This window comes from Sorghum bicolor, chromosome 8 (assembly GCF_000003195.3).
Source record: "Sorghum bicolor cultivar BTx623 chromosome 8, Sorghum_bicolor_NCBIv3, whole genome shotgun sequence".
NCBI classification, from domain to species: domain Eukaryota; kingdom Viridiplantae; phylum Streptophyta; class Magnoliopsida; order Poales; family Poaceae; genus Sorghum; species Sorghum bicolor.
In genome coordinates, this window is record NC_012877.2 from 60,980,970 (window position 1) to 60,999,942 (window position 18,973).

Below are 18,973 nucleotides of genomic sequence, written 5' to 3' on the forward strand. Positions count from 1 at the left end.
TGCGTGAGATAATCGAGAAAACTGACCCATTGACCGTCTTTTGCCTTTTAGCGGTGTCAGTTGGGCCGGGCACATCTCATTCTGGGCCGTTGGTAGAAAGGATGGGCCGTGTCTGCGTGGCTCTCTCGGCAATCCAGGCTTTGGATTTGGAGTGCAGCAATGCAGACTCCAACATGCCTTTGATGATGGTTCCTTTCCTGCTCATGCTCAACGGATCGTCTCATGGATGCATTCATCACAGCAGGGAAAATCTGTCTCCGGATGCTGTACCAGCACCCACGATCTCGCCTGATGGATTTGCTTCAGAAATCTAATCCGCACCAAAGATTTCAGACGAAATTTAGTGCTGCAGCAGCCAGCAGGTTACTGAACCGAATCCGCTTTTGGTCCATCTCTGAAACTCTCCCGACACCCAAATCTAAATGAATCATTAACTGATGCTAACTCAACGAGAAATCATTGGTCAGCCAAAAGGGCTTGCACAGTTGCACTGCAGCAGGTCTGTAGCAGCCTTTTCAGTCCTGCAATGGCCGTGCCACCACCTACTGGTTGTAGTACTACGACCCCCAACGCTCTGTTGGTTTCAGTGACGTGATTTGGTGCAGCAGCTTTGGTTGGTTGGTGAAGCTCTCAAGCCTCAACATGTCTGTCTTCAACCTCCTGCATGCCCCATGCTTAGTACTACAGCAGCCAATGAGGACCAAACCCTTGGTGTCTGATTCTACAACCATGACAGGTGGTTGTCAAGGATCAAGACCATGAAAGATAAACATCTTTGCGGCGGTCATGGTTCGAATTTTTGTGCTGTGAATGGGTCTGTCTTTCGTAGGTAAATGTAAATCTCTGAACCGTTCAATGAGAGTGGCAATAAAGGGTACAACCACCACCTGGCCCTGATTCTACTGAAAGGGCTGGCCTGATTGTACTGAAAAAGGGTAGGTTTCAACTAGTGTTAGTAGCGTTTTAAGAATTTCACCCCCTTTTTTTTCCATAGAAAACTAAGCTGTCACTTGCGTCTGCTTTTGCATTATTATAGTATCTTGTTGTTTGATCGGATCAGCCCTGACCCATCTGATGAACATTCATACATCATATCGTTGACCTGGAAAAGAGACATCGTGGTGCCAACTCACGCTTTGCAATAAAAACTACTCACAACACAATGATTTTTTTTTTCTTCAAAGAGGTGAGAAAGAATATATTCCATGTCAAACCCATGCGTCCATTGATGATTGGCGACTAGGCTACACCCAAATGCATCTTTTGACCTGCGCTTACATGCAGAGTGCATGAACCTTTGGGGATGGCCAATTTATTTGGAACCTCGGTTCATTTGTCAGTGAGGCGCAGCAGCTCACCTGTCGCACTCACTAGAAAACATTTGCTCACCAATAATTTGACGGTTCTTTGGCGCTCTTAAATTCGTGATGAAGCTTTGCTTGCTTGTGGTGGATCGGCGCCGGAAAAGCAGAGTAGCCTTGACAGCGAGAGGTCAGCTTTGGCATAAATCTTTTCACTGATGGAGACACCGAGCCCAATGGTTCAACGATTTCGTTAGGCTCAGGGACCATTTGTTCATTTGTGTGGATGCACTCAGTGACCTTGTCCCAGTTCAGCTACAGTGCATTCCAAAATCACACCCCTCATTCAGTCACACATTTGATTACAAATTCCTTTAGAATCCAAGGAAACGATAGGGAAACTCTCAAATTGTAAATTTCTTGAGAGAACATCACCAGGATACGCATCTAGTATCAGAGAACAGGACATAATTAACATAATGATAATGTAGCCAGGATTACAAGTCCAGCAAACTCACTTCACAGGTAAAGATGTGCAGGAGCAAACATCCTTTCTTTCTTTACAAAATGGAAGCTCCCCAAAAGCCTGGAAGAAGTGAACAAAACAAACACACACACGCAGACCAAAAGACAGTTAAGCTATACTAGTCAGTTCATCTTAGTTGGACTTTGGACAGCAAACGAGCAAACTAGAAACGAAGCCAAATCTTCGATCTGGTCCACTTCACAATTCGCTCTGAAAAGCGCAGCTCTCTATATGTTATAAACTACGCAGCCACTGCCCTAGTCACAGCAGCAACCAAGGTCAGCTATATAACGGCAACGGCCTGGGTTATGGCGACCTCCATGGCAGGAGGATAGGTTACAGCGAATTCAGTGGCAGGTGGGGGTGATGGTGGCTCAGGCCAACAGAACTCAAAAGGGGCTTCGAATGGGGACAGTGGAGCAGGCACGCTGATCTCGGCAGGGCAAGATTCCGTGTAATGGAACTCGATCTGGAGGCGGTGGTGCAGGGGAGTTGATGCCATGAGACCTTTCTTGATGTCAGCCTGCAGCTCCCGGATTGGGATAGCGGCCAAGAAGCTCTTGATGTACTCCTTGCATGCATCCTTACCCTTCAACACAAGCTCACACTCTTCAGTGTCCGTTCCACTGTCCTGCTCAGCTGAGCAGATCTCTGAGGAATCCTTGTTGTGGCGTCCATCGGTATCAGGATTTGATTCCTTCTTTTCAGCAGGCACTTTGTGAATGGTGGTGGTGTCATCAAACTTCAATATGTATGCCTGATTGCAACCTTCAGACAGCCTCTCACCAAGTGTATCAATGATGTAATAAGCATCAACATCAACCTTGAGGACAAAAAAGTGGTCATTCCAACTGACAATGTATATGGTAGGTTTTCCAGAGGAGCACTCTGCTGCTCGGCTTATCTCATCCCAGATGTTATCGAATGACATTGCGCCATCAAGGAAGTCAAATCCAGATACATCCTCAGTACCTTCAGGATGGAAGAACCCAATGAACGACTTGCTGGGTGCAACTGTGAGTGGGCGGATCTTTGCATGAAGGACGGTTTCAAGATCAAAGTGCTTATCAGGAAAGCGTTCTCTGTAGGTCTCATTCTCACAAAGTTTCCTCCATTCTAAAGAGCCTTCTCGGATCAGGTTGTCAAACTGTGACCTGATTGGCATCAGGTCTTGGTTTGCTTGGAACCAGTCTGCAACAACAGCCACCAGTGCTGTGCAAGCACTCTCCCCTGCAGCCCGTTCACTTCTCTGGTCTATTGATGCAAAGAACACCTGTGTAGAAAGCTTCAGGTGGCCATCTCGGCTAAATACTTCCTTCGACTCCCAGTTCCCCACAACAAAATCATCATCACCAAATACCGACACCATACTATTACCAGAGCCATTTGATCCCTGCAAATGGAGAAGATAGTATGCTGTCAATTAACCTCCAACATAATGCTAGTACAACAAAAAAAATAAAAAAAATAAAAAAAATCTTGAGATATAAAGAAAATATGTACCTCTGAAACAGATCCATCAGAAGGGGTCAACAGCCGCCGATCATAGTCAATATCATCACCACCCTCTTCTCCATATGGCTTCAAAAGAGGCTCCCCTTTAGCCTTTGGTAATTTTGTCTTTCTCCATCGAGCTGGAAGTAGGCTCCTCTTCCGCCGCAATGGGATGGAAGCATGCTCCTCAGCTGTGGAGGATGGCACTTGCTCAACATGATAACTGACATCAGAATTTCGGTGGCTGTAATGTACCCAACCCTCGTCATCTCCATCAATCCTAGGTGCATAAAGTAGGGCACCGACATTCATAGTCTGCAGTGAGCCATAGCTGAAGGACTTCCTGACTGCTGAACCCCCAAACTCATCATCCTGCTCTCTATCATCCAGGTCATCATCAAGAGAGTCAGTATCACAAGAAAATTCTGCACCATCACTGTGAACATAATACTTCTCCTCACTGCCGTCATAATCTTGGTTAGTCTTTTTGAACCTCCGTGTAGATACTAGATCTCTTAGGATTTTCAGATTTCTCAGCCCCACCTTAATGACAGAAACCTCATCTTTTCCAGAAGGAACAGAGTCACCAGAGGAAGGTGACAATGGGGCAATAACAGAACGCTGTGAAGCACCAGGCGATTGTTGAGATATCCTTAGTTCCACCAGGCTTAAAGTAAGCTGGAAAGAAAAATAACACTAAATGTCACACAATGTTTAACTATCTGACGAGAATCACAAACCAAAATAAATCTTGGTAACCCAATACATGAAGCCATATATTTGACAAGAGGCATACATGGAGTGATGGGGCCAGGTCCATTGCACTACTAGGCACAGACAATGGTAGGATTATCTCGATTTCCTCTTCAGCGGCAGATGCATAATCTGCTAGGTTCAGTGAAGCAGTCCCCAGAACAAGTTTGCTCTTTGACATTTTATTTGATTCCTGGAGCAACAGAAAAATAAAAGTCAAGGGGGCTGAAATAAACTGCATAAGGTTCCATCATACCGACAAAGGAAAGATTGCATCCGTTACTAGTTCTGCATGTTTATAAGGACAGTAGAATCTGGAAAAAAAAAATAACCATCACAAAGTGCACCAGACCACTAGAGGGAATTAATGACCTCAGTTTTAGCTTCTCTGATTCTTTTGTGTGATCAATTCACGCGATGCACTCAAAGCATACCCAAGGAAATGGCACTGCAAAATGGCAGTCCCCCCAAGTGGAAACAAGTCAAAACAAAAAAAGACAAAACGGTATCCTTGTAACCATAAAAAAGTTTGCGTGTTTGTGCTTGTCTCGGGGGCCCAAGGCAACAATGCAAGACAAGGACAACAAACGGAAACAATTCATAACGGCCAATTTCTCCTGAGTTTACGGGGCAACAAGAGGGTAAATTATGCCGCTTGCTGATTTGCCATTTCTTCTTACAAAAAGATAACGTGGAACATGAACTAGTCAAGGCAGGATAGCTATTGAATTACTTGTCAATTTAACTGTTTGACAGCTAGACTATTTCTTTATCCAATATCTCAGGTTGCAAAACCAACATAACTTACGTAACAAAAATATTTCACCTTTTTCTTAGTAAGTTACCAAAATTAAATCAATCCGATTAGAAAATCATAAAAATAACATCATGAATTGACCTCAACATGGCAGGAAATAAAACGCGGCCAGGCTGTTCATCTTAAAAACAATAAATGGAGCAAAGACAACTGTCAACATATATATGTGGATAACAGGAACAATTTTCCTAAGACTCCTAAAATGATAGGCTTTGTAGGACAAAATCACAGAATATATCTATGCACAAAGAATAATTCGACCTAGATGCCTTCTTCTGTTAAAGCATCATTTTGATGCCTTCCAAGTTTTTTCCCCTATAATGTAAAGACAAAACCCTATGGAATTTTAATAATTCATCACTTTCTACGGTACCAACAAATAACCAATGAGGCCTGACCCTTTCCAAGCAAAAAGTCAAAACTTTCACCATCAATATGACCAAGATGAAATGCTTTAAAAAATTCAAACAAGAATTACGGTAACACCAATGGCAGAATTAATCCATTGTTACAACCGACTTAAACATCAAATCCAATGGAAATGGTGGGATTCACATATATTAAAAAAAAAGTTTACTCGTTTTGTCGCACAAACAAACCCACAGCAGATTTAATCCATGCATAGGGGAGACGAGTCCGAGAGATGGAAGAGATGCTCACGCTGACAACGGAGAAGGCGACGTCCCAGGGATGGAACACAGCGGGGTCACGGTGCGACGTCGCCGTGAGCGCCGCATCCCTCTCGAACTCCTCCTCCCAGGCCACCGCCGACACCGCCGCCGGAGCAGGAGCGGCGGCGGCGCCATCCTCGAGGTCGGCCGTGGCGACGGCCGGCAGCGCCTCCTTCCGCGTCTGGTTCCTGGGCGGCCGCTGGGACCGCCGCAGCGAGGTGAGCGGCGACATCTTGGGGCCCTTCCAGCTCACCTCTACAAACACCTTCGCCTCGGCCTCGGGAGACCCCTCAGGCGAGAGGGGCGAAGGCGGCGGAGGCAGCCCTTCCGCCCGCCGCACCACCAGGCGGACGCGGAAGTTTCGCGCCGGCGGGGGCCGAGGCCACCGCATCATCCTCGCCACCATCACCGTACCGGCGGTCGGTCAAACAGCCCGCCCCTCCGGCGAAGAAACCGATGCCTTCCGGCAAAAAAAAAGGCTCCCGGCGACCACACTACCAACAACCTCCGACCGGAAATCCAAACTCCCACAGAAAGATCGTGCTCCACGCCCCCAATTGCCACCGAAAATCCCAGCTCGGCTACAACAAGAGCGCCACGGGAGACTCGATCTCCGCGCCCGAACCGGCCGGCCCAGTGATCCACGAATTGGGGGGGGACGAGAACGGCGCAAGGTTGGATTTTGGCGGCGGAATCGGGATTAGAAGCGCGGATTTGTGTCGGAGCGGGTCGGGATTTGAGGAGGGAGTTGGAGATTGGGACGGGAATATACGAGGAGAGATGCAATGCACGCCCGGAGCGAGCGACGAGGAGGGAGAGTGAGGAGAGGAGAGAGGAAATAAATAGGGGGGAGGAAAAAGCTTTTTTTTTACCAGTTCATTAATTAATTAATTATTATTATTTTATTATTTGTTTTGTAATTTTCTGGGGTGGGAGATATCGCAGAGGGGGTGGGCCCACCCACCGGCCGGCCAAGCCCCTGCTGTCGTTTCAATTTCGCTTTTTCTACTTTTCGTTTATTTTATTTTGTTTTTCTCCTTTTTAGTTTCTGGATAATGCTATTTTAGGGGGTTTATAGTTAAGTCTGTTATAATCGTGTGGATGTGTTTATCTATTTTTAATGTTGGGATAATTATCGGATAACTCGTGTTGCTTCGAAGTTGAGCCGTTGGATCATTATTCGAGGATGTGTCAACAAGCTAGTCCATATGCTTGCTCGCAAAAAAAAAAAAAAAAAAAAAATTCCATATGCTTAGATAGATACATGCGTGACATCATTTGGTTTTGTTGGGTTGGGTAGATTATGACGAGTTCATGCTCAAGAATGAAAAGGTAATGGTCATAACTTGGAATATGGTGGAGCACATTTTGTTGATGTCATTTTATTCTTTGGTATTATTGCAAGGATAATATTCTTAGATACATATACATGTGTTTATTATTACACGCTGATGAATGAAAATGGAAACAATAGTATATATTCATATTCTTGACATTATATATGATTTGATGTGAGTGGGAGGAAAACTCAAACCTCCATTATCACTTTTTATCCGGTCATGGTTTATAATTGATATCATATTTGGAACAAATTTTTGGATGTTACGAAAATATAATAAAAAACATAAATATCCATCAATTGCCTTGATTGTGTACTACATAGGTTTACAACTGCTCCCAGGTAACATATTTTCTTGGTTTAATTTTGAATGGAATAGTTCATGCCTTTGTTTTGTTTTCTTACCTTGCACTACATGCACCATGTAGTAGCTTCCTAGAAAGACAGGATCCACGTATATTCCGTATGCATGATAGGCTTTACTTATAAGGAACAAGGAACAATGATTTGTTCTTCTAAAAATACATGTGTTTAGTTTAATCGTACAGAGTGAATACTAAATATTTTAAGCTTACATAATAGTAATAATATTTGTTTCTGATAAAAAAAAAGAAAACATTATATTGCTTAGAAATAAATGTCATATGCTCTTGAGCATCGATTTACTCGGCACATGCTGTCGCATTAAAACATCGTACCGCACAATACAGTGACAAAGCTAGGTTATATTTTCAAGGGGGAAAGAAGCAGGCATAATCAATTACAGATGATAGAGAGTTCTTGAGAATATAGAATAGGATCGGAGAACTATTTGAGCAGTTATACAATGCACATAATTAACTATATATCTAGTATTTGCACTACACACAACTAAAGTACTTGGGTCCTTGGGGGTGCACATAAGGCAAGGAACAAAAAGAAGACATTTTGGAACAAGACAAAAAGGCAGGGAGGTCATCACAAGATTAAACTATATATTATGTGCACTTGTTGTTCCTCGGTTATTATGTATATAATCATGGCTCTACAAAGTGTGTGTCCATACAAGAGCCAGACAAATGTCGAGCCATTATTCAAAGCAAAAGCGTGTCTAGTATGTGCTTGTGTTGTACTACTCCTACTCCTTGATGGTGATCTTTGCCGAGCCATTAAACTAATACCACAAGTTTTGGGCGCTGGACACGCGTGGCGGATTGACCAGCTGACCCTGGAATGATTACTCTGACTCTTGGGGGCCATGAGAGCATGCATGCATGGATTATGTGCACCTCACGCTCTAGGACGACATTGCTAATTAACAAAAGTACTATAGCTAGTGTGAAAAGTTACCCTTCATTTCGTTGACATTAGTTTAGTACTATATTTTTTATGGAACTTTCAGTGAATTAGCAAGTGTGAAAAAAAAAGAAAGAAGATAAAATAAAATATAGGAGGTTTCTTATAAGCCGTACTTTTTTTTACCAGTCAGCTGTGTTTTTCTCTTATAGTAAATCAGCAAATATTACTTTCAGTCATGACTTTTCGGATAAGAAGACATGCTCTTCCATAAAGTTTCTATGTGCATGGGCTACACAATTGATAGATAGATAGATAGATGCTATGGGATGGCAGGCATGTGCAAATATGCAGAAGAATTTCTCATCCCTTGGGTTGGGCTAGGTATAGGTGATGCATATGGCCGGCCAGCTAGAGAGAGGTTGGGGAGAATATGCCTGCGAGCACCTAGCACTGCAAGCAATTCCCGTGGCAGGCTGTGGGAACTATTCCAATTCCAATCGGTGCCCCAAGTGCACGCACGTACACCAGGGAGGCCCACAACTCACAAGCAATGCCAACTGTGCACAAAAATCATTGTTCGTGTGGCTGCAAGCACGCAAAATATATATAATCGCTAGCATTATTTATGTTTTCTCTTCGAGGTTGAGATAAAATAAAACATACTGTATATCATAAATCTACCTTTTCTGTGTAACAAAGCGCCATGTCTTTGTAAGTCTACTCTAGCTTTTGGAGGTATTTTTTTAAAAAATAAAATGGCACAAGGCTATATATATAGCAGTGTTATCTTCTAGGTGTGCATATTATTAATCAAAAATATAATATAAAATCTATGCCTTGTTGTTTTCTTATATTTGACATATGCATTGACAAACAGACTATTGATTATAATAATATCATTGTGGTACATTAAACCAAGTGCGTATGCACGAAAAAAAAATGTAATATAAGTTTTTTTTGCACGTGCACCACGCATAGCTAGATATTTTTGTTCAATTCTATCCTTGTGAAATTAAAAAAAAAATCACCGTCTTCTCTCCACGCCACATGTTTCACACGTGTACTATGTGATGTGAGGCCGGTACAGGAAACCAATTTTCCATAATAACTTGAGTACTTGACCAACAATTAATCAATAATTATCTTCCATCACCATTTTATGCAAGCATGTCCTTTATCTAAAAAAAAACTTTATGCAAGCATGTAAAAGGCATCTGCCTCCATTTTCCGCGGTCAGAAAATTCCATCCAGAAAACCACGGAAAGCGACGGCACACCCCACTGTATATCCACCACCCTTGGTGATGGTGCCGTTTAATTTTCGGGGGCCCTCACGCCGTGTACCCCACCCATTTTTTTCGTGGTGCAGCGATGTCAACCGCAGCGAGGGTGAGTCGTGACGCTGCGTGCCCCAAAAGTCAATGCGCACTAGCGCTAGTGTACACACCTAGCTATGCATGCAGGTCTGGACTGTGGATATGAATTCTGAATCGTTTAGCCAAGGGATATGACGTGATATTTCTGTGGTGTTGCTTCTGGGGCTATGTGCGCTTTTATTTGGATGTTGGACTTTAGACTTTGGAAAGATACATGCTGATGTGTAGCTTCGTCACTGTAGGGTAGCAAAGTGTTTTTTCCTTCCTTTTTTGTGCTCCCTCTATAAAAAATAATAAAATCTTAGGATAATGTTGAATCAGACCTGATGAAGTTTGACCAAATTTAGATGAAAAAGATACAAGTACTTAGGGGGTGTTTGTTTCACCTAGCAGTTCCTAAATTTAGGCCTTGTTTAGTTCCCAAAAAGTTTGGCAAAAAATTTTAGATTCCTCGTAATATCAAATTTTGTGGCGCATATATAAAATATTAAATATAAACAAAAATAAAAATTAATTACACAGTTTATTTGTAATTTGTGAGACGAATCTTTTGAGCCTAGTTAGTCTATAATTGGACAATATTTATCAAATACAAACAAAAATACTACAGTACCCGAAGTACCCGAAAATCCAAAATTTTGACAACTGAACAAGGCCTTTGTCTTATTTAGTCACTTTGTACCCCAAACACTATAACGAGATGGGACTAAATGGCCTTTAGTCCTCTCTAGTTATTTTAGAGTAACTAAAGGGACTAAACCATTTAGGAGCAACTAAAAGTTTAGGAGGCAAACCAAACAAATAAATGTCATTGGATTTCTTCTCCTTATTGTATATTATAAATAAATAAATAAATAAATGTCATTAGATTTGTCATGAAATGATTTTTTATAATATATCTGTTTAGAGTCATAAACATTGATAATATCTTCTATAACTTAATTAAACATAAAATAGTTTGACTTTGGCTAAACTGAGAATTGTATTCTTTTGGGTATGGAGATAGCAGCATGTCTTCTTTTATTGTAGCCGATTTCTTGTTCATGTTAGATGCGTGTTCAGTTTGTGAAAATGGAGGTGGCGGCAGCAGCAATATATGTGTGGATGATCATATTAAGAGAAACGTATACGCTGATTGGTGTTGCAATGCATATGCTGCCAAATGGAGAAGAAACAACACAATGCCTTATGTCCTAAGAATGAAATACTAGTGGACTCTGATGAACCGTTTGTTGACATGCACCTAATTTGCACTTTCCACGCGTTTGATCGTATCACTATCCACAGAATAGAAACTGCAGGCATACGTCACTATACCTGCTACAAGGAAGCTACATATATATATAGAGAGAAAGATAAGTAGTATGCAATTTGATATATACATACATACGTCTTGTAGGACTAGTGATCCTACTGGCTATATGTGTGTTTTGAGAAAATTAAAAATAGGAGAGCTTATTACAGTTTTTTCTATCAACTTTGATAGGTCTTGTTGAATTCATCAAAGTTGATAGAAAAAATGTCAAGAAAAAAATATTTACAAGACTTAATAATATTGTTTGCATGATCAGTATAACCGTTGAATATATACTAATCGAGAAGTATATATTATACCAACATTTGTATATCTAGAAAAAAAAGATACTTTCTTGTAGACTATCGCTTGACTTTTCTATATACATATAGTCTTTAATCTTTAACATATGTACGTTTTGTTTAGTTATAAATGAAACAGCCTAGCTATACAAGTGCATATAACAAAAAAGTATATATATCGATAAATTTCAAACACTTTAAAATGGATGACTTTTTGCTTTTTTTTTTAATCGTTGGCGGCGTCCGCTAGTTGCTTGTGCGGCGTCATGCATGCCGGCCGGCCGGCCGGCCGGCGTAGGCCTCCGGGGGCGCGACACGCGCGCGCCGGGACGCCGACGACAGCCAGACGATCGAAGACCCAGCAGACATGCATGCATTCAAATCCAAATGAGATTTGCTCGCATCGAGACAAATCACCGAGTGTGCCAACTGCCAAGATAGATATATAGGTAGTAGATATAATAGTGTTCACGTGCATGTGTAAGAAAGCACGATATATATAGATAATGGATACTCCCTCCGTCCACGAAAGAGTCAATTTCTAGAGTTGTTCTAAGTTAAACTTTTTAAACTTTGACCAAATTTCTAGAAAAAAATGCTAAGATTTATAGTATCAAATTAGTATTATTAGATTCATCATAGAATATATTTTCATATAATGTGTATTTTATATTATAGATGTTGTTACTCTTTTCTATAAAGTTAGTCAAATTTTAAAAAGTTTGACTGGCACGGATCCCAGGAATTGATTCTTTCGGGGACGGAGGGAGTAGATAGATAGATAGATAGATAGATATGGGTCTAATAGGTATGTATAGCAAAAGGTGGTGCATATGTTTTATTTCTTCTAGAGAAATTGGTGTATATAATTGTTACATTACAGAGGAAGAGACAACATATACGCAAGTAACTTGCTTTAGTTTTTGGTTGGTCGTCATGGGACGATCATATATATCGTCGTCACATATCTTACACGCAGCATGTCCGGCTGGCCCAACGACGAAGATTTTAAATTTATTTTGAGGGAAGGAATTCAGAGAACAAGGATATTCATATTTACATTAGTTTCCGAATTAACAACAAAGATACAATAGCGTATTGCACTTTCAAAAGATTTCCTAGTCCTGGCATCTCCAATTCATTTACATGATAATTTTCTAGTTCTGATAACGCCGCATGATCCAATACCATGGAACCCCTCTCTTTCCCTTGCGCTAACACATCCAAAGAGCATTGCTGGCCCTCGTCGTCGAAGATGACCAGTTAAGAGACCAATCATCTCGCACCATCGGTAGCAGCCATGCTAAAATTGGAAGTCTAGATGACTTCTTGGTCAACGTGTGGGATCACAATGCCAAGATGCAAACGATGAACAGGACCATCCCCCACCACTCATATAAACCAGCTGCAAAAACAAAAACGACGTGAAAATTAAGTGTCTGACATTCACACTAGAATTCTCTACAAGAAACAAGATATGGTGAGGAATCGACAAAGATGATATCGTCTAGTGGCCCATAAAGGATATGAGAGTATGACTAGCTATTAGAGGGACCCCTGTTTCTCCATATATCACTGACGCGAGGTTGCCATAAAGGATTGAGGTGGTGGTGTAGAGGAGTAATAGGAGGCGTGGCGGCTATGTGCTGTGCCGGCCTAATGACGAACATTTCTCTCTCTGCCTAGAAAGAATGTAATTTTAGGTTTAAAATTAAGTCAACCTTTCTTAAAGATTTATAGAAATACTGTCAATATTTAACAAATTCATTTTTTATAAACCTAATAATATTTATTATGTATTATAAATATCAATATATATATATATATGTTATATTTTTGTCAAACATAAAATTTACTACTCTCTGTGTTCTAAATTATAAGTCGTTTTGATTTTTTTACATCCATTTTGCTATGCATCCAGATATAATAATATGTCTAGATATATAGTAAAATATATGAACTAAAAAATTAAAGCGGCTTATAATTTAAAATGGAGGGAGTAATTCATTGAAAAGTGAGAATAACCTTTTTTTTAGCGGAGAGATGTGTGGCCATCAGAAGAGCTGAACAGTACAACTGGTATGCTGGTATGCACTGCAATGATGGTGCACCCCTCAATCCATGGCCATTCTGAGCTCTAGCTCTTGCATGCCCCACTCATTTGTTGGTTCATCGACAGACCCCATATGGCCATATATGTGTGGCTCGCACACTTTACACCTTTGCTCTGACTTGTTTATTTATTAATTAAACAAAGACCGACCACTTTAAGGCTTAAGATCTTGTTTAGATGCAAAAAGATTTTGAATTTCGCTACTGTAGCACTTTCGTTTGTTTGTGGCAAATATTATTCAATTATAGACTAACTAGGATCAAAAGATTCGTCTCGCGATTTACAGTTAAACTGTGCAGTTAGTTTTTATTTTTATCTATATTTAATGTTTCATACATGTACCGAAAAATTCGATGTGACAGAAAATCTTAAAAACTTTTTGGTTTTTGGCTGAACTAAACAAGGCCTTAAGCTTCCGATTCTGTACGCCTGCACATGGACTCATGGAGTGGCTCTCCCATATAGATGCTGGTCTGCCAGCATATACACATACTTAGTATTATAATTTATATATAGTTCTTGTCACCGACCACGCACATTTTTGGATGGCCGGCAGCCTTCCATAGCTAGGTGTAGTAGTTTTAGTTTATGTAGCTTCTTCAAAGTGCCTCAATGGCGTTTGTTCCTTGTGAAGTTCGCTGGCCGGGAAGCGCCGTCGCCGCCGTCGTTGTTGCCGTCTTCATCGGCTTCGTCGTCGTCGCCGAAATCGCAACCCAGGTAAGCGAGAATAAAATAAAATCGCTCCTTCATCCCCTCGCCCTCCCCCACCTCGGCTCGGATCCTCCATCCTCTTCCACCGCTCCGCCAGATCCGAGCTCCGACTCGCTTCCACCACAGCTCGCCTCCGCCCCCACCCCTATCTTGCAGCCATCAACCCGGTCCATCCAGGCTCCATCCCAGCTCTTCAACCGATGTTGGCCCGTCACCTTCGCCATCTTCTGGGATTCTACAGCGAGCTTCATCCTTAACCTCCGGCGACGGCAACAATATTACTCTTCGGTCGTCTGGAAAGTCCTTCTTCATCGGCTCTGTCGGCTCAACTTCAACCGTCGCATCGCGCGGTCTCTCCATCTGGGTGTATGCGCCTTCGGCGCCCCTGCGGCCCCTCGCCGGCAAACTCATCGGCGTCACTGTCACCGTTGTTGTTGCTGTTCTTATCCGGTTATAGGACCTTGTTGTAATTCGGTTCTCCACGGAGGACCTACTTGTAATATGGCTGCTTAATATATATATATATATATTGCTATTGTAAAAAAAAACATGTGGCACGCAAATATAATGCTCGGTTGATTTGTTTTGTCCGTGTGCAGTGGGGGACCACGCACACCCATACACTACAAAACAAAGTTACAGAATCATCATAAAGAGAATTACTGCACTGACAGAGACGTCTGCTACGTATTCTCTTCATTTCAAATTATAAGACGGTATTTTGTCTTCTTCAGAACTATTGCTCTTACTATTAAGACATATGCATAGCAAAACATAATTTGTTACTATCTTGTATACATTTTTTTTAGTATATATAAATGGTTTGATTCTCTTCGATCGACACCAAAGACGAAGCACTTATAAAAAAAATGTGAGTAGCTAGACATGCGTGTCGATCCTAATGAAAGTTTGATGGGGTGTGTTATTAGTGTCTAGCATTTTGACCTGAAATTCTGAATGAATAATTGGCACGGCCATATCTTATAGCAGCAATGCAGAGATCGAAAGAAGATGCTAGAGGCAGCCACTTTTGGTCAGGGTCAGAGCAAATAGATGGTTGGCTAACTGCTATTGGTGTGATCAGCAGTCAGCTGATGAAGAAGCCTGATCGAAGGTGCTGTCTCTCTTGCATGCGATAGAGAGTAGGAATCGATGAATTGGAGAAGCAGACAACATGCAAGTGCAGGGACAACAAGAGAGACAAGACGTCCCTGCAGCTAGCTATAGCCCACATCGATATAGGGGTGCAAATAAGTAACGATTAGGTGCACCTCTAAATCTCTTTAGTTTAAATATTTATACTATTTATCTAAAAAAATTAAGAAGTAGTAGAAATATTTGAACTAAAGAGGTTTAGAAGTGCACCTAAAGGTTACCCTTTTGCACCGCCTGGTCGATCATGACGGCGACCACCACTACTGCTCGCCTTGGGGGCTGCTGGATGATCGATAGCCACACCACACCCACACACTTTCGATTGCAACCGGAAGGTTGATGCATGGGTCCATCTCGTGCACATGTCAAAAAAGGCTAGCCACAAGAAGAATGCCATACAAATTGCAAGTCAAATCTTTTCTAACTTTCACTATCAATATCCATCCAAAATTTTGTATAAATAGAACAATCAACAAAGCTCTCACCCCATTGCAAAAAATTTAAACTATTCCATATTTGTCCCACAAGAGGCTTAAGTTATGCTGATGCAATTCCTGGTTTGTCCTTTGTCAAAGTTATCCTAAGTTTGATCGACTTTAAGTTACTAACTGTCAGTCCCTCTAAGTGATCCGAAACAGGGACAAGAGAATACAAGACGTCCTTGCAGCCCATATTGCTCAATCCATGATGACGACGACTGCCACTACTACTCTAATTCGGATGGGTTATGAACTTATATATGGTAGCCACACTTGCAATTGCAAGTTGAGCCGTTGAAGGATCGGTTTCATGTTAGCAAGTCAAAACCTATCCCGAAAAGGAAAATCATGCAAATCACAATGATGAATATAACATTACTCCCTCTTATCATAAAAATTTGTGTCGTTTAAGATAAGATATTTGGTCAAAACATAAATAAAACTCAAAAAGTCGACAAATTTTGAATTATTTATAGTTTAGAAAAATATAAGATATATGTATAAATTATGAAAACTTTTTAAAATTTGTCAAGTATTTATTTGTGTCCGGAGGCAGTAGTTTATAGTAAGTTAAACATTTTCAACTTTGACCATCAGTTTTGATCCGAAAGCTTATATAGGACAAACTAAGACTAGCATTGCTACATTCATATGAAAACTACTATTTATGTTATGTCAATGTAATGTATTTTCATTAATTGGTCATCAAAGTTAAAATTTAAAGATTGATTTAAACACAAATGTAATTACATCTGTGATATTTAATAAGAGCTCAGTAACTTGTGCTCCTAATTAATATGGGCTCCCTCTCACTCAACACTTGTCAAAGATCTTTGTTAAGACCTTAAAAAATATCTTTGTTCACTATATGATGCATCAGGGTTTAGTTTGCATGCATGCATCATGATCTAACTAGTCGTGATGGTAGCAGGAATAAGATATAGCTGCCGTACGGCGTTGTGACGCATTGGGCGGCGATTTGGGTAGGCTTGGTCATATATAAACCACATACGTTCACTGCTTTCTCCTTAATTTTGCCGTCCATTCGCGTCATTAAATCATCATCAAATTAACAAGATTATCATATGTGCATGAATATATAATATATGTGATAATGCATGAATGCATATATATCATTGCATCATTTCTGACGTAAACGGTCTCAGATTTCTTTTATGCATGAATGCATGACGTGCGTACGTGTAGCTAGGGAAAAGATAGTTCGTTAATTAATCAATCCTTTTTTTTCGATCCCAGTGGCTTAATTGTGTCTCCCCTCATCATGTATTCGATGATCGATCAAAGCCCGTGATTCGTCGTAGTACGAATGCATGAATGGAAAATTAAGAGTTGTCGTAAGCATTGAAAATGCATGGATGAAAAATTTAGTTTACGCACAAGTCGTATTCCTTTAATTTGACGGTATTTGCCGTGGCGCATTGGGCATTTTGGTCCAAATGCTCACTCATTTTCTTTATTTGTCTCCCCAATTTGTTAATGTTCTCCCTTCGATTATCATCTAGAAATTAATTAAGATTATTGTGCATACATGCGCGCGCATGGAAAACAATTAGGAGCCGCGTTTGGACTCTTTCATTTGGAGAAAAATTAAAATCTACTTAACAAATTAGTCTATTTGGGTTGTAGTTTGACATTACATTCCGAAGTTCACATATAGCTTATCTTAAATTCATAGGGTACGAGATGGAAATTGATTCTATAGAGTATCATTCTATATTTCTACTTTGCAACTTATAATAACACGCTCTTTTAACTCGCTCCACTACGGTAAAAATACAACATATAAGTATCTCTCTCATATAACTAACAATAATATACAAATATAATCCATATATATAACCATATTAGATTAATGAATATGTGTCTAAATTATAATTATTAAATAAATTCGATTGCAAGGATCCAAACAGGACCTAGGAAAAATAGGGATGTTTTGTTTCAAGAGTGACCCTATATATTCTCCTTTATTGTCGATTGGCACTAGGTTAATGGTGATAGATGTAGCTGCTAACATGCACAGAACATACCAGTACTTAACATCCTTTAGTATTTGTTGTTGTTCCACTAGACACATCATCATGTGAATATTATAAACTAGACAAACGTTGGTGTATGCTACTTATAATGTTATAAGATCTGTGTGTTCTAATGCGACTATATGATGTTGTGATGTATGATAAAATTATTGTATGGACTATATATTTTAATATGTTATTGTTGCTGTTTGAAAATAAATTATTTTTTTTGCATTTATTTTTTCTGTGAGTTCAACTAAACCCACAAAAAAATACATATTTTTTCGTATGTTTATTTCTTTTTTCCTATGTGGATATCCATATATAAAAAATGTTTTTAGTCTAGGTGAACATAATTTTTCTGTGTGTGTAAGACCGACAGAAAACTATTTCTAACGGCACAAAAAACTCATTTTTCTGGTACACCATCGAAAAAATATTTTTTTGTTGGGATTTGCATTTTTTGTGTTTTTTATACACAAGAGTATTCGAGTTTTCAACGGTGTTGATGACTCTTTGAAAAGTAATCACCTCCAATCAAGTTTATATGACGCTTCACATGGGCGTAATCGGTGTATTTTGATTAGAGAAAATTCATATAAAATTGATTTTGACCCTTAATTTGTCTTATAATATAATATATTTTAATCTCAAAGGCATTTTAAATACAAATATATTGATATGAGTTTTACGTCCTAAACTTGTATATATAATTTGACTACATGAAGTCAATAACCTTCTACGTCATATAAATCTGACTTGAGGGAATACTACAGTAAAAGTAATACGCGGAAGTGGTCCATCGGCTTCGTTTTCTTTTGTTTGTTCAATCTGAAAATTAAATGAAGGAGTGGTAAAAGTTGAAGGAGACGTACTTTTTTTTGAATGTCGAAGGAGACGTGCTCAGCTTGAGCCAATATTATAGAGGACTTTTGTTTTCGTTTGCTTAGCTTGGTGGAGATCAAAGACCGAGATGATAGATAGATAGCATCACCAATCCGCCATTGACTTGCTCACCATCATGCATTCAACCACTAGTTGCTTGGAATTCTTGCTGTTTGGATTGGATTCGGTTGGGGAACAATCTCATCGCCATCTCTCCTGATGTGCATACCTATACAGCTAGCTAGCTAGCATCGTGACAACGACTTATGTGTATTGTCACATGATTGCTAGTGGCCGCTAGGAGAAGACTTTGGTACATATATACTGTATGGATCAAGATAGATATACATATGTATGCGTGCATTAATTGCATGCACGCTCTCCATCCATTGTGGACTTGTGGTGTGGTGCCTTATTATGACTTGTGTGTTAAGCTACACTGCA

At 40.2% G+C, this 18,973-nt stretch overlaps 1 protein-coding gene across 1 annotated transcript; it reads right to left on the reverse strand.

Annotated features, from left to right (window-relative positions):
* LOC8084467 lies at positions 1,750–6,389 on the reverse strand. The gene is made up of 4 exons (XM_002443541.2): positions 5,552–6,389; positions 4,118–4,267; positions 3,331–3,999; positions 1,750–3,220 (listed from the first exon to the last, which is right to left on the reverse strand). Exons 1-4 carry the CDS (start codon positions 5,966–5,968, stop codon positions 2,111–2,113), a joined length of 2,346 nt encoding a protein of 781 aa, XP_002443586.2. The 5' UTR covers positions 5,969–6,389; the 3' UTR covers positions 1,750–2,110.